We start from the raw sequence: 12,140 nt of genomic DNA, 5'->3' as shown, positions 1-12,140 counted from the left end.
TGTTTCTGGGGGAAGGGGAGAGACAAAGGAGGAAACCACTCAATACTTTCCACCTGTCCCAGTGCCCAGGGATGAGGAACTGCCACCTCATATCAACCTAGAGTCTCAGTGGGTACATATTCCAATGGTTCTGAAATGCTGCCAGTTCCACCGATCCGAGGGTGATGTCCCCTTCCCAATGCCCATTGGCTCTGTTTACCGAGATTCTTTGTTGTCATCGCTTGTTTGGGGTAGTTGTCCATTTAGTTCTGTTCTTCCATTACAGCACCAAATGAGCTGCCATATTCTCCTTTTACAACGGGGCCTGAGTCCACTGCTCTTCCTTTTTCAATAAGTAGGACATGTTCTTGCAGGAGAGTTCAAGGACCCAGGCCAGGCGACCCAAGCATCACCGAATGCCCCACCCCTGGGGCTCACGAACCTGACACCCACCTAGTAGCTGAGCCCCAGGACCCGGTGGCCTGTCTTCTGCTTTCTCAGGCCATAAGCAGAGAGCTGGATCAGAAGTGGAGCAGCTGGGACTTGAAATGCTGCCCAAATGGGATGCTAGCACCACAGGCTGAGGCTTAACCTACTACTCTACAGTAAGATTTTTTTTATTTATTTGTTTGCTTGTTTATTTATTTTAACTTTTAAAGCCTCTCTCATAGAGAGAGAGAAGAGAAACAATCTTTCATCCATTAATTCTTTCCCCAAATGCTATGATGGCTGGGGTTTGCCCAGGCTCCATCCACGTCTCAGGATGGGTGCAGGGGTCGCAAGCTCTTGGGCCATCTTCTGCTGCTTTCCCAGGCCCATTAGCAAGGAACTGGGTGAAAACTGGAGCAGCCAGGATTCCAACCTCAGTTCCTGTCTGTGCCATAACACTGGCCCTGGCCCTCAACGCTTTCCTTCCCTCTCCTTTGGGGTTAAAGAGCCCAGATTCTAGCCTGTTCTGTGTGCCTTGTGGCGCAGGAGAGCAGCCATCTTCCGAAACCACCGTTTTCTGATGAGGATTCCCAGGGTGAAGAATGGTGGGTGGGCTTTATCCAGGCTGCTTTTGAATACTTTGAACTTCATTCTGCAGAGAGCCAAGGTCAAGGCCTGCGTGTGGGGATCCCAGTAGTAATTCCTCCTGACTGACATGCTGAGGGCACTAGGAGATCCATAGGCTATTTTGGCCCAGTCCAGAAAAGAGGGGCCAGAGTCTTAGCCGCTGTAAATGCTCCAGTGGTCAGTCTAAAAGGAAACTGGCGAGGCCCAATATCATCACTCCTCAAGGTGCATTGGTTCCAGGACTCTTTCCTTCCTACAGGAAAAATCTGGTGAGACTGTGTGCTTACTGGCCACAGAGAGCCCCAAATGCCATGGGTCTGTAATGTAGCTACGAAAGGAAACATTCGCAGCCAAGTGGAAATACAGGGTATTTTCTCGGTGCAAAAACTTGTAAAACTCATGCCTGTTTTTTCTGTCATAACCATGGATCTTTTGGGAAGACGCCCCCCAACATACACTGTCTCTGCCTCTGTCTCTCGCTCGCTCAGCAGGTGGGGACCCTGCAGTTCTGCGCGCTTCCACCAGGTGGCACTGAGAGGTAGCGCGCTCGCCCGGCGCTCTCCCGGCGCGCCGGAAGGGAAAGCCGATCCGGGGAGCAGTTCCGGCGGCTTTTGCCTCGTATGGGCCGCGCTCGGGAGCTGAGGCGGGCGGCCGTGGCGGAGCCGCGGAGCGCGGGGAGGATCCCCGAGCGGTGTGCGGGCAGCCTCGGCCCGCGCGGGAGCGCGTCGGCCACCCCGGGGCCGGGCCTGGGCCCGGGCCGCCATCCTCGGGGCCCGCCGCCGCCCTGGGCCCGCAGCGCTCGCGGGGCGCCCCGCCGATGATTCAGAAGTCGCGCCCGGCGCTGCTGCCGCCCCAGGATGTGGGCGACACGGTGGGAACGCTCATGGTGAGGGCCGGCCGGGACGGGAGGGGAGGCCCGGGAAGGGAGGGGACGCTGCGGGCGGGGTCCGCACGAGGTTGGGACCGCTTTCCCGGGCGTCCACCTGAAGGATGCCTGGAGCGAGCGCGGCCTCCTGGCCGACCTCGGCGGGGCCGCTGACCCCAGAGCCGGGCCCCTGCTGACCCCAGAGCCGGGCCCCTGCTGACCCCAGAGCCGGGCCAGGCACCTGCTGACCCCAGAGCCGGGCCCCTGCTGACCCCAGAGCCGGGCCAGGTACCTGCTGACCCCAGAGCCGGGCAGACCCCAGCGCGGAACTGGGCACCTGCTGGGCTGCTGGCACACGGGCCAGGCCACTCCTGCCCGTGTCCTGATTGGCTGTCGTGGCCGCGCCGCCCGCCGCCATTGGCGGAGGTGGAGGCGGGGCCCAGCGGATGATGCGCGGCTCCGGGCAGGTGCCTGGCGGGTGCAGCCATACCCAAGATCTCCCCGCTGGAGAGCAGTCGCCTTCCCTAAGGCCGCAGCCGGCCCTGGGAGGTGTGTGTGGGTTTGCACTGTGATAGGGAGAAGAGAGAAGTGATAACTGCGGCTAGCATGACATAGACAGGGTTGGAGAAGGGGCGACCATGCAACTAAGGAGTGAAGGACAATGGCTTTAAAACAAATTCCAGGCAGCACTAGGAAACTTCTTAGAGGTTGTCACGGCAAGGCACTTTCACAGCCTGTGTAGGGAGGGCTGGGGGCTGGAGGGAGCTAGGAAATGGGCCTGACCTTGAACAAGGCCTGGATTGGTGAGGTAGAAGGAGTTGGCTCAGGAAAGCAAGGGCTCTGGGGCTGCTTGTGACATTTCAGGCTAATCCTCCACCTTGCAAGACTGGCATCCCATGTGGGAGCTGATTCGTGTCCTGAATTCTCTGCTTCCTAACCCAGCTCCCTGCTCGTGGCCCGGGAAACAACAGAGAGTGGCCTAGGGCTTTGTGACCGTGCACCCATCTAGGAGCCCTCAAGGCTGCTCCTGACTCCTGGCTCGTGTCTGGCTGTTGCAGCCATTTGGGGAATGAACCACCCCAGATGGAGGACTTCTCTTTCTCTCCTCTCTCTGTAAAGTTTTACTGTCAAATGTAAGCAGTGTGATTAGACTTGGAGTGTTAAGGGCTGCAAGAGCCAGCCATAGTGATGGGGTGTACCATGCCTGGCCCAGTGCTGCTGTGGAACCCGAGTGGAGGGGGCGTTGCCACTGTTGAGGGTGGAGACTGGCAAGGAGGCCGTTAGGATGGGTCACGAGGGTAGGAAAGTGTTCAGTGCCAAACTGAAGTCCCTTACAACACCAAGCTCACTGGAGCCAGCAGGGCATGAGGAGGAGGGTCTGCCATTTGTCCATAACAGGTGCTGTCACAGAGGGCTGCCTGTGCTAACCATAACCTGAGGAGTAACTTTGCTGAACCACAAGTTTGAAGCAAAGGTCAGTTCTATAAAGACACTGCCCCAGTAACTGGCAGGTGCTGGGAAATACGGAGAATGGCCAGGGCCTGTGTTGGGAAGCACCAGCTCTGTGGTGTCGGTCATCAGTGGGTTTTGTTTCCAGGACACTTGCCTGACTTCTCCCTTTGCCTTTAAAAAAAATAAAGCCTCCTCCTGCAACAATGCCTGTGAGTCGTCATGGTACACATATCCCAGAACTGTAAATCACCTGTTCATTTCTAAGCTTGTTCTTCTGTAGAGAGCCTGTTGCTTAGGTTGTCAGAGGGACAGACTGGGGTGCTTGGGGTCCACGAGCAGGGCCTGATCTTGGGGCAGCAGGATCTTATGTATCTCGTAGGGTGCTAGTCTGGGTGCCAGGAGTAAGTAGCCCAGCATGGGCTGGGGAAGAGGCGAGTGTGTGGAGAACTGTTACCTCAGTTCCATCTGGGACATGTTGAGGTTGACGTGCCTGTGGGCCACTGGAGGGGAGAAAAGAGATAGGCTGGTGGCGTCTGGAGAGAGGCCAGGTCGGGCTGGAGAGTGGGTGTGTTGCCAGCCTGTGGGGAGGAGCTCCCAGACGCCGGGGGAAGCTGAGGGAAGAAGCTTCAGGAAGGGCAGCCAGGAAAGAGGCCAGGGGATCGGGCCAATGCAGCAGAGACGCGAGGTAAGGCATGGGCAGGCCATTGCAGATCGCTTTCCGGAGCTTTGCCTGGCTGGTGGCCTGGGGCTGTCAGGGTGACTCACACAGCAAGTGGAGGCGCCAGGTGGGCAGGGAAGATGAGGCCCTGGGTGAGGGAGGTGCCCATTGAATGGCCCCGCCTGTGAGAGAGCTGCCTGGAAGCCTGGGATGAGGGTGGGGAACCCGGGAACCTGACACCGACCCACGTACCTTTGCCACCTCTCCTCTTTGGGAGCTCCTGTGGACTTAACCTGGGAGTACTTAATCCTCTTCCAGACTTGCTCGTTTGGTAGAATTGATAATGATTTCTGTGTGAAACAAACGTCACAGATGACGAAGAGTTCAGTTCCGGGTAGGAAACTATGAGGAGTATAACAAGAAACTTGATGTTCGTTGTAATATTTATGGGACCTTAGTATGTCCTGGAACAACAAGTACAGTGCAAATGCATTTCATGAAGGAAGAGTGGTTTTTTTTTTGTTTTTGAGGTGAGATTTGCCAAGTGTCTTGAGAGAAAAGGGCTTTTTCTTCTCACTTGGGTTTCTTTGTCTGTTTTGTTGGTTTTTTGAAGGCAGAGTGACCTGAGATAGTTAGCTCTTCCCTCTGCTGGTTCACTCCCCACATTCTCACGACAGCAGGAGCTGCGTCAGACTCAAGTCGGGGTTCTAAATGTAATCCAGTTCTCCCCTGGGACCCCGTGACTCACTGCCTCCCTGGGGTACCCCAGCAGGAAGGCTGGAATTGGGATACAAGCCCAGACCCTCTTACATGATGCGCTAGTGTTTCACCTAGGGCCTCTGTCCCTAGGCCAAATGCTGGCCCTCCCGCCCTGAGCTGGGTTTTTTAGAAATTTTTTTCATGACTGTTTGTCAATTCTGCTGAGTGGCAGAGGCCTGTCGTGCTGTGATAACCCAGTGCTGGGAGCGGCTGACTCTGAAACAGCTTCAGGGAGATAGAGGGGTCTTGGAGGCATCCTGCCCTGCCCGTGTGGCAGGGCCTGCAGATCAGCCAGCACATGGTGACATCGCATAGGCTGATGGACAGGCAGCAACCGAGAGCGGCCCCTTGGCTACAGAAGCGGCTGTCACCTGCTCAGGTGCCATGATGTGAGTGGCAGTGCCAGAATGGGACAGTGTGAAGCCAAGGATATCCACAGATGATATAGAAAATGGCTCTGGCATGTCTCATTATGGCTGAACTGAAAGTTTCATTTGCCTTTTCTTCCACAAGTGTCTGCAGGTCCTGCAAACGAAGGACCAACAGTTCACAGTAAAAGTGTTGTGCTCAGTTGCTTTTGCAAAGATAAAGAGACAGTAACATCCTTTTTTTAAGATTTATTTATTTTTATTGGAAAGGGAGGTTTACAGAGGGAAGGGGAGATGGGGAAAGATCTGTATGATGGTTCACTCCCCAAATGACTGCAACAGTTGGAGTTGAGCCGATCCGAAGCCAGGAGCCAGGAGCTTCTTTCGGGTCTCCCACGCGGGTTCAGGGTCCCAAGGCTTTAGGCCATCCTCAACTACTTTCCCAGGCCACAAGCAGGGAGTTAAGTGGACAGCTGGCACATGAACCTGCACCCATGCAGGTTCCTGGCACATGCAGGGTGAGGATTTAGCCACTAGGCTATCATTCCAGGCCTGTGAGTAACAAGGAAGCATGGTCAGTAGCTTGGAAATAGGACAGGGTGCTCAACGTGAACACGTCCAGTAGCAATCCGCAGTGTCCTCCACAGCAGGAAGCTTGGTTTACTTCTAGCTACACCCTTCATAGGTTCGTTTCTGAGCGCGCCTTGTGAAGGCTGACTTTGGGCCAGGTCTGGGTAAAGGCTGAGCCGCTGACCCCGTGTCTTCTTGTCCCACAGCTGCATCCGGGGATCAAAGCGTTCCTGTGTGGCTCCATCAGTGGCACCTGCTCCACCCTGCTCTTCCAGCCCCTGGATCTCCTTAAAACCCGCCTTCAGACCCTGCAGCCCGCAGAGCATGGGTAGGACCCGCCATGCTGTGGCTCCCTGAGCAGCACTGACCCACCTGGGAGCACCTTCCCTGTGCTGCCCAACTGCACTTCACTGGGGGTCAGAGACACTGAAACCAGGCCCAACTTTTGTACACACTCTTTTTTGTAAACATTTGTATTTATATTGGCTGTGAATTAAGTTGGAGTCCTTACCTGAGCTGCCTTGGTGACCGTTGCATTTGATTGTGTTGGCTTCTGATGCTGTGGCTGCACTGCCTGGTACATGCAGTGGGCGGGTTCTGAAAACGCTGCCAGAGCTCGGTGTCCATGTTGGTCTCCGTGTTGAACTTACCGTTGCAGGAAGCAGGCAAAATGTTTATAACCTGGGAGGCCCTCTGATTGCTCCGTGTAAATGAACAGTAAACATGCATGCCAAACCTGAGCATGTGGGACATCAGAACATTTGAAGTTCCATTGTAGGGATTCTTAGGTGTTCTCACATTCCACACTAAGGGGTCTTGGAGTGTGAATTTCTTTGTGAGGACGTTGTCTGAGTGATGGTCTCCCATCTCCATTTAACCTTCAGGTCCAGGCGTGTTGGGATGCTGGCCATGTTCCTGAAGGTCGTGCGCACCGAGAGTCCTCTGGGTCTTTGGAAAGGGATGTCTCCCGTAAGCTGCCTCTGGGTTTGGGTTCTCCTGCCACACCCTCTCCCTCTGTAACCAGCCACTTCCCATCCACTTCACCAGCTCCTAAGGATACAAGAGTAGAGGGGGTGCAGTGTAGCACTTCCCATCTTTTCCATGATTTCAGTCACCTGTGGGTAACAGTAGTCCCGAATTACTAAATGGAAAGTTCCAGAAACATCCATAAGTTCACTGTTACCTCCCTGCCTCCTCAGGTGAAGAGTTCTGTTCTGATTCGTAGTGTTTGCCAAAGACATTCATAAGTTGCCCACCCTCTTATCTCACTTCCCCATGGCCTTGTTGGCACTCCTGCCATCCCTTAAACCACTTGCGTGCAAATCATCTTGGGGCCTTCCGGGAGCACTGAGCTAAGACACTCCTTGCAGTATTGGGTCTTTGACTCCGTGCCTCCCTCTGACTTTTCCTGCAGTCCATTGTGAGATGTGTGCCCGGCATGGGAATCTACTTTGGTACTTTCTACTCTCTGAAACAGTATTTCTTGCGAGGCCATCCCCCTACTGCCCTGGAGTCGGTCCTGCTTGGCGTGGGCTCTCGCTCCATTGCAGGGGTCTGCATGTCGCCTATCACAGTGATCAAGACACGGTACGAGGTGAGTCGGCCTGCTCTCTGGCCAGATGCAGGGGAGGTAAACACAGCCACCGGGAGTGCTGAGGCTACATGACCAGAGTTGCCGGTCACACAGGCAGGCCCCTGGCAGTGCCATATAACCTCCGGTGGGTTTGGACGGGCCTCAGTGGCAGTCCTCCCTGCTAAGCAGTCACTGGTTCTGTGCTCCCCTGCAGAGTGGGAGGTACGGCTACGAGAGCATGTTCACAGCCCTGCAGAGCATCTACCGCAGCGAGGGCCACAGGGGCCTCTTCAGCGGCCTCACAGCGACCCTTCTGCGTGACGCGCCCTTCTCCGGAATCTACCTGATGTTCTACAACCAGACCAAAAGCCTAGTGCCCCAGGGTATGGGTAAGGGAAAACGTGTCGGGGAGAGAGCCCCTCCGGGAGGGCAGCTGCTCACCGCTTCCTGCGGGATGTGATGTATTTCTGTCAGCAGCTGCAGCTTCCTAGCGGAGTGTTAGGATTGTGTCAGAGACTGGGCTGGGGGCTGGGCTGGGAAGGTGGACGTGACTGGCCTGCTCCCTGCCCTTGGAGTTTGAATCCTGCTAAGGAGAAGAGTACGTATACACCTTTAACGTGGGGCGGGGGTCCTAACAGAGTGCTCTCCAGGGTTTGTTCTGGAGTTGTGGGGTCTTACCTGAGGGCTCCCAGACTGAAGCCTTTGGGATCCATCCTGGGCACCTCTATTTTTTAAGGAGCACCTGATGTGGTTTCTGGCAAGCAAGTTTAGAAAACTCTGCTACATTATGAATTTAAAGGAAAGTGATATATTTCCCTTGCTTTGTTCCTAGCTCACATTGTTTTGAGCCCTCTGTTTGGGTGGAGCTGACAATGCCAGGCCCACTCCACTTCAGGCACCAGGAGGCCCTGTTGGGCTAGACAGGGCCTCCTCCTGTCTAGAGGTTTATTTATTTTTATTGTAAAGTCAGATATACAGAGACGAGGAGGAGAGAGAGAAAGATCTTCCATCCGATGATTCACACTCCAAGGGGCCACAGTGGTTATAGCTGAGCCAATCCGAAGCCAGAAGCCAGGAGCTTCTTCCAGGTCTCCTATGCAGGTGCAGGGTCGCAAGGCTATGGGCCATCGTCTACGGCTTTTTATCCAGGCCACAAACAGGGAGCTGGTAGGGAAGTGGAGCAGCTGGGACAGGAAGCAGCACCCATGTGGGCTCCCAGTACATGCAAGGCGAGGATTTAGCCACTAGGCTATCATGCCGCCCTCCCCCGCCTCCACTAGAAATAATTTTAAACTTGTGAAAAAGTCACAATAGTATATGATTTTTTTTCTGAGCTGAGTGGATTATGAATATGATGATATTGTAGATGTTGTAGTTCTCTCTTTATCATTTGGATAAGATGGTATCTGCCAGGTATCTACTGAAAACTTGAGTTTTCCGTTTATAATCTCTTAGTATCCTTGTGAGGAGAAAACTCTGAATCCTCTCCTCATAGATGTTTTAGCATTGGTTATTGATCCTTGCCTGAACTACTAATTGTGGTAGAAGTTGTAAAAGGGTTTTTATTAGTCAGATTTTGTTACTTGAGTAAAATGCCTGAGACAGCTGTGTGTGTCAAGAGAAACAGCTCCTTAAGCTCACCATTTTGGAGGTTCAAGCACAAGGTTGGTGGTCTCGTTGGCTTGACCTCCGGTGAGGGCAGCAATGGCCGTGGTGGGAAGGGTGCGTGGGGGGTGGGTTACAGGGCAAGCAAGGTGGCCGAAGGCGACTGGGCACAAGCTTAGGATTCCGTTCAATCCTTTGCAAGACCAAATCTGCAGTGACGGCCTCCTAGCGGTTCCACTACTTCCCGGGAGCTTTACCTGGAGACCAAGCCTTTAACACGTGGACTTGTGGCATGCAGATGATGTCCAAACCACAGCCACGTGCTTTCCTACCTCCAGTGGCCCATCTACATTGGTAAATGGTGTTTTTTAACTTCAATTCTTGAGATGGGTGGTACTGACATGACACAAAGGAATGCTGGTTTGAGTCCTGGCTGCTCTGCTTCTGATCCAGCTTCCTGCTGCCACACCTGGGAGGCAGCAGAAAGTGGCCCGAACACTAGGGCCCTTGCTACCTCTATGGAGGACAGGATGGAGTTCTTGGCTCCTGGCTTTGGCCCGGCCCACCTCTGGCTGTTGCAGTCGTTTAGCGAGTAAATTAGGGGATGGAAGATTCCTGCTTGCCTGTCTCTCTCTGCCTTTCAAATAAACAAGATCCTTTTTTGGTTCTTAAATTCTTAGCATTTTTTGAAACTGTTTGGTAAGAATGAATGGGTAAGGGCCCGGCAGCATGGCCTAGCGGCTAAAGTCCTCGCCTTGAAAGCCCCGGGATCCCATATGGGCGCTGGTTCTAATCCCGGCAGCTCCACTTCCCATCCAGCTCCCTGCTTGTGGCCTGGGAAAGCAGTTGAGGATGGCCCAATGCATTGGGACCCTGCACCTGCGTGGGAGACCTGGAAGAGGTTCCTGGTTCCCGGCTTTGGATCGGCACGTATCGGCCAGTTGCGGCTCACTTGGGGAGTGAATCATCGGATGGAAGATCATCTCTCTGTCTCTCCTCCTCTCTGTATATCTGACTTTGTAATAAAAAATAAATCTTTAAAGAATGAATGGGTAAAATAAAAATAAACAAACAAAAAAAATGAAAACAAAACAAGAATGAGTGGGTCGCTTGTTGACAAGAAAAAGTTAAGTGTGAGATTTATAGCTGCGTATTCTGTTTGACTTCAGACCAGCTGGATGCAGCCATTACTCCTGTTGTGAATTTTGGCTGTGGAATAATTGCTGGGATTTTGGCCTCACTGGTAACTCAACCTGCAGATGTGATCAAAACTCACATGCAGCTCTCCCCGATGAAGTTTCAATGGATTGGCCAAGCAGTGACCCTCATTTTCAAAGTAAGACAGTGGGATAAGTATTGATTCTTTTCACTAAAGATCTATCTCAAAAGCAATCATTGTCATGCTCAATTCACCTTAGAGTCATCTGGAGAAAATTAAGTATCTTCGTTCCCAGCACAAAATATAGGCGTTATATCAGAAGCTTGGCAGGGTAAGAGCCCTGTTTCAGGAGTTTGTTTGCTTGTTTGTTTTCAAGTCCCCAGGTTGCTGAAGTTGAGAACCGTCCATTCCATTGTTGGTGAGGGGCAGGCGCCTGCATTAGCGTCTCCTGTGCTTCAGCATGCGGATGGCTGCGCTGAATGAGTCAGCTTGTCTTTGCCATGACAAAATACCTGAGGCAGGCTAGCAGAACCAAGAAAAGAGGTCTAGTTGGGCTGTGGTTCTAGAGGGTCCAAGGGACAGGGCCCTCAGTGATGATGGCCTTCTTGCTGGCAATGTCCCAAGGCAGAGGACGTCACACAGCAAGAGACAGGGAATGTGCGCAGGTGCCCTGTCTGTGCTTGTCCCCATTTAGAAAGCCAGCAGGTGTCAGTCGGAAAGTTCACCTTAAGCACCATGGTCAAGCAAAGTTTTTCCTTCTCTACACCATTAGCCCAGCGGGAGTGTGCGGGGAACAAGCCACAGTCAAACCCTAACATGGCCTCCACTCACACCTGCTGGATCAGTGCACCTTAGTGGACACAGTACTAAGGACCAGGGACAAAACATAAGTCATAAGAAAAGGAACCAAAAAAATCCACACACAGTTTGGTTCTAGCAGTCTGCTCTGATACAAATGGACAAATAGCATTCTTGAAGATAACCAATGGAGTAGACATAAAGTGTACTTTATCAGTACAGTATTTAGAGCTGCAGGGTTGTTATCACAAACCAGATACTCCTGTGAGAGCTCAGTGTGAGCTTGTGCATCTGACATTCTTTACAGTATATGGGTTTGTCTGTTCTTTTCTTCATAACTATAAAATCGTTAAGTTTTATAATACTATATTCTTTGGAATATGTGAAGTTACACTCAGTCCAGATTCTGAGCAAAGATGAAGAGGTGTTACGTCTTTAGTTCCTATGGAAAGACAGCTCCGCTGAGAACAGTGGATCGTAAAAAGACGCACACACCTGCTAGACAAGTGGCAAACAGGCCAGGCGCTGTTTCCTTCCGACTGCAGCCAGATGACTGTCTGCACTTCATCTGCTGCCAGTGTTTCGGAGAGTGTACAGACTGTGCAGCTGGACCTGGCAGCCTTGTCTGCAAGTTGCCAGCCAAGAAATTCCCATAGATGAGAATAGACCTAAAAAGATTGAACATTGCAACTATGCAAAAAAAAAAAAGTTTGTTGGTTATGTCCTTGGCTCTTCACTCATAGATTTGACATGAAGTTTAGATTAGATATGAAAACTCAGAGTGCAACCCAGAGCCCATCCCTCTGATGGCAGGAGACAGTTCATTGTGCAGTTCTGATGTTTATTTTCACTGTAGGATTACGGGCTGCGTGGCTTCTTCCAAGGCGGGGTCCCCCGGGCCCTCCGCAGAACTCTGATGGCAGCGATGGCGTGGACAGTTTATGAAGAGATGATGGCCAAGATGGGCCTGAAGTCCTGACGAAAGGACCGGGGGCAGGGTGGGATCTATCACCCTGGTTGCTTTTTCTGCCAAGAGCTGCCTCGTCTCAGTCCCTGGAGTCAGATGGAATCCTGCCTGGTACACAGGCGGAAGGTCGTTGCCTCAACCACCCTGTCCGGGTGAGCAGATGGACCTGACACAAGCCTTCCATTCTCCTAGAAGGACACTTGCCAACCAGGCTCAGCCTGCTTGCATGCCAGGAGGCTGCGTGCAAAGGCATTGCCAGAAAGAGCCCTGTTGGGCATCTCAACCTCAGCCACCACCTGCACCACGATGGCTGCTTGCCTGTGTCGTTGGG

At 52.9% G+C, this 12,140-nt stretch overlaps 1 protein-coding gene across 4 annotated transcripts; it reads left to right on the top strand.

The window, feature by feature from the left end:
• Positions 1–1,614: 1,614 nt before the first annotated feature.
• On the top strand, positions 1,615–11,974 carry SLC25A38 (solute carrier family 25 member 38). Of its 4 annotated transcripts, none has more exons than XM_058678655.1 (7): positions 1,633–1,921; positions 5,914–6,035; positions 6,592–6,676; positions 7,122–7,301; positions 7,495–7,669; positions 10,055–10,221; positions 11,699–11,974. In XM_058678655.1, exons 1-7 carry the CDS (start codon positions 1,853–1,855, stop codon positions 11,819–11,821), a joined length of 921 nt encoding a protein of 306 aa, XP_058534638.1. In that variant the 5' UTR covers positions 1,633–1,852; the 3' UTR covers positions 11,822–11,974. The 4 variants fall into 4 exon arrangements, with proteins under 4 accessions (XP_058534640.1, XP_058534638.1, XP_058534639.1 ...); XM_058678656.1 differs by having other exon boundaries at positions 1,635–1,921; positions 7,495–7,663; XM_058678654.1 differs by lacking the exon at positions 1,633–1,921 and adding an exon at positions 3,931–4,037.
• The last annotated feature ends 166 nt before the right edge of the window (positions 11,975–12,140 follow it).

Source organism: Ochotona princeps, chromosome 21, assembly GCF_030435755.1.
Source record: "Ochotona princeps isolate mOchPri1 chromosome 21, mOchPri1.hap1, whole genome shotgun sequence".
In the NCBI taxonomy this organism is placed as follows: domain Eukaryota; kingdom Metazoa; phylum Chordata; class Mammalia; order Lagomorpha; family Ochotonidae; genus Ochotona; species Ochotona princeps.
The sequence above is the reverse complement of the archived record's forward strand: the minus strand, read 5'-3'. Positions and strand labels throughout refer to the sequence as shown.